Below are 2,603 nucleotides of genomic sequence, written 5' to 3'. Positions count from 1 at the left end.
ATATTACAATTTTAATTAATATAATAAAAAATTAATATATAAAATTATTTCAAAATAATAAATTTTGAAATGCTCAAACTCACTACATATATTTCGCATTTTCAATTTTATTTGTTATTAATATTAATGTAAATTTATAATATATACATTTTTTTCTATAGATTATAAATTACAAGAAATTATTTTTAAAATATGAATATATTTATGTACAAAATGTCATAAAAGTTAAAAAATTAAATTAAAATATTAAAATTATAAACATTTTATTTATATGATCACATAATAAATTTTAAATTAGAAAATTAAATTAATGTGTAAAACTAATTTTTATTTCTCTTGCACTCTCATCTGAACATCATTGATAATTAATTCACAACACAAAATCAACTTTGAAATGCTAACTCATCAGCGGATAAAGCATGAGCTGAAACTAAATCAATTGACAGTTCTTGTCAATCTTGAAACAGCAGTTAGGCATACAGGGGGGAAAAACAATATACAAATTAAAACCGATCTCTGTAATGCTATGAGCGGCATCAATCGTCTTTTGCCACCATTGATTCAAGTTTCTGCAACCAATTCACATACTGAGATTGCTCCTTCTTACTCATATGTTGGATAAGGAAATTAGCTAGGCTTTCATTGATTCCCTTAGCTTCTAGGTATTGCTTGAGTACCTCATGTAAATCATGTAACTCAGGCTCCCTGCAAATAGACAAAAGAAAGCTTACAGAGATCATTAATCCGGATAAAGAACCCATATGTATTAGGAGAAACATAGCACAAAAGATGATGTCATTGGAAGAATTACATATCCACTTCATTTGTAGAGTAGGAAAAAACAAACAGAAACTGAGGTTACATGATCTCTAAAGTATCTAATTACATTTTAGCAAGTCCATTACAAACAGCTTGAATTTCAAGCTATGTGGTAGGGTCAGAGTGAGAATTTCAAACTATTGAAAACAACTAACAGAATTCAGTTCTGGCACACAATGGACCTCCAGTGACATTCAAGGTTCTGGACCTTCTGGTTGATTTGGTAATGAAAGTACAACTAAAATAGATGGACAAATATGGATCACAAACTCAATCAGAATGAGCACAAAAAACATAAAAAGAAGATTATATATTAGCTGATAATATGATTGGTTAAGGACATAATTTTAATTCAGATATACATGAAAAAAAAAAGACCGAGTATAATCCTGATACAGTATGACCTCAAAATAGATAATATGCAGGAGGAAACTCCATAAAGGAGTTCCTCAAGACTAGGAGACTAGGAAACATATACAAATTTTGCAACCTGAAAAGCATATGCCACTTATCCCTCGGATTAAGATGACTTCAATTCCACATTTCTCTCTTTTGAATTCCCCCAAAAAATGCAAAATAAAAAAAAAAAGGATTTCATATCATGTTGCATTTGCGTTAACAACCTCAACCACCACCCTCACAATGATCATTATGTGATAGCTAAAACAAATGCAGCCAAATTAGCAAAACTAAAGGTAGAAACACAACAGAATGGCCCATCTAGAATTCAGCGACTCTTTCAAGTTTCAACAGGGATAGGGATTTGGATATCCCAGGAATCACCTTGAACCAGGTAATGGCTACAACACGAGCTAATAAATCAGATTATGCCAACAGATATGAATATATCCTTGAACTAGTTCACTCAAAACCACAAGGGGAACCAACAAGTAGCTTATCCCTCATTGCAACATTCCCAAAAAGAAGAACACTCCAGGGTATATATATATATATATATATATAGCTGTTATGTTCTTGGCATTCGCTCATGCTGTTTACCAGTAATGAAATTATTCACTAAGAACATGGAAATAATACAAAATGTGAACATAAAGTTACAACATACAAGCAACTTAAGCTCTTACTCCATTGTGATCAAAGAAAATTCATAACATGTGCACAGAAGTATACCCGAACTTGGGGCCTAAATAGGCAGAGGGCCCAGGGCAGGTTGTTGGTCGGAGATAATAGGCATGATGAATGTTCAACTGAGACCTATCACTTGTCCCATAAACTCCACAATCAAATCGCAAGACAGAGTCCAAGCCAGGCTTTTTCACAAACACTTTCAACAAAACTGTCATTTTAGTTACCTCTCCTTCCCAAAAGGCCTGCGGACGGAACAAAGCTGAAATAGCAACCTGCTCACCTGATTCACATTTTCTCCGCAAAACAACATCTAGGGTGTCTGGTGAATCCCAGTCCACAACAAAATCTCCTAAAGACCCTCTTCGATTGTCCTGTATCCAAGCGATTACACAGTCCCATTGCTATGTATCAACGCAGATATATATAAATAGAATCATATACAACAAGAGAGAGAGAGAGAGACCTGAATGGGTTGAGACGAGAGTTCATGTTTGATTTCAGATTGCAAGACCTTGAGCAAGTCGAGATCTTTACGACCCTTGAGCAAGATTTGGGTCGCACGAAGCATCGTCTCTACTTTGCAAATTTACTGATCTGCAAAGTGCCCAACATGAAAGAGCACAGCGCGCCCCAGGAACAGGAAGGGTTCCTTCTCCTCCAGCCTGATGCGTCTAAAAGTGGGCTTTCCAGCTGAC

The 2,603-nt window shown here is 34.7% G+C and overlaps 1 protein-coding gene across 2 annotated transcripts; it reads right to left on the bottom strand.

Annotated features, from left to right (window-relative positions):
- Positions 1-307: 307 nt before the first annotated feature.
- On the bottom strand, positions 308-2,603 carry LOC110622259 (uncharacterized protein At2g39795, mitochondrial). 2 transcript variants are annotated; one of them, XM_021766718.2, is made up of 4 exons: positions 2,372-2,603; positions 2,189-2,279; positions 1,951-2,104; positions 308-705 (listed from the first exon to the last, which is right to left on the bottom strand). In XM_021766718.2, exons 1-4 carry the CDS (start codon positions 2,474-2,476, stop codon positions 537-539), a joined length of 519 nt encoding a protein of 172 aa, XP_021622410.1. In that variant the 5' UTR covers positions 2,477-2,603; the 3' UTR covers positions 308-536. The 2 variants fall into 2 exon arrangements, with proteins under 2 accessions (XP_021622410.1, XP_021622409.1); XM_021766717.2 differs by having other exon boundaries at positions 1,951-2,279; positions 2,372-2,592.

Source organism: Manihot esculenta, chromosome 9 (genome assembly GCF_001659605.2).
Source record: "Manihot esculenta cultivar AM560-2 chromosome 9, M.esculenta_v8, whole genome shotgun sequence".
NCBI lineage: Eukaryota > Viridiplantae > Streptophyta > Magnoliopsida > Malpighiales > Euphorbiaceae > Manihot > Manihot esculenta.
This window is presented reverse-complemented; position numbering and strand designations above follow the sequence as displayed.

What these genes read in the sequence shown, in the direction of transcription:
- LOC110622259 (XM_021766717.2), bottom strand. Translation starts at nt 2,476, where the DNA reads ATGCTTCGTGCGACCCAAATCTTGCTCAAGGGTCGTAAAGATCTCGAC. An exon ending in TCTCGTCTCAACCCATTCAG is followed by an intron (nt 2,280 to 2,371) that starts GTCTCTCTCTCT and finishes GCTTGGATACAG; the next exon opens with GACAATCGAAGAGGGTCTTT. An exon ending in TATTTAGGCCCCAAGTTCGG is followed by an intron (nt 706 to 1,950) that starts GTATACTTCTGT and finishes GTCTATTTGCAG; the next exon opens with GGAGCCTGAGTTACATGATT.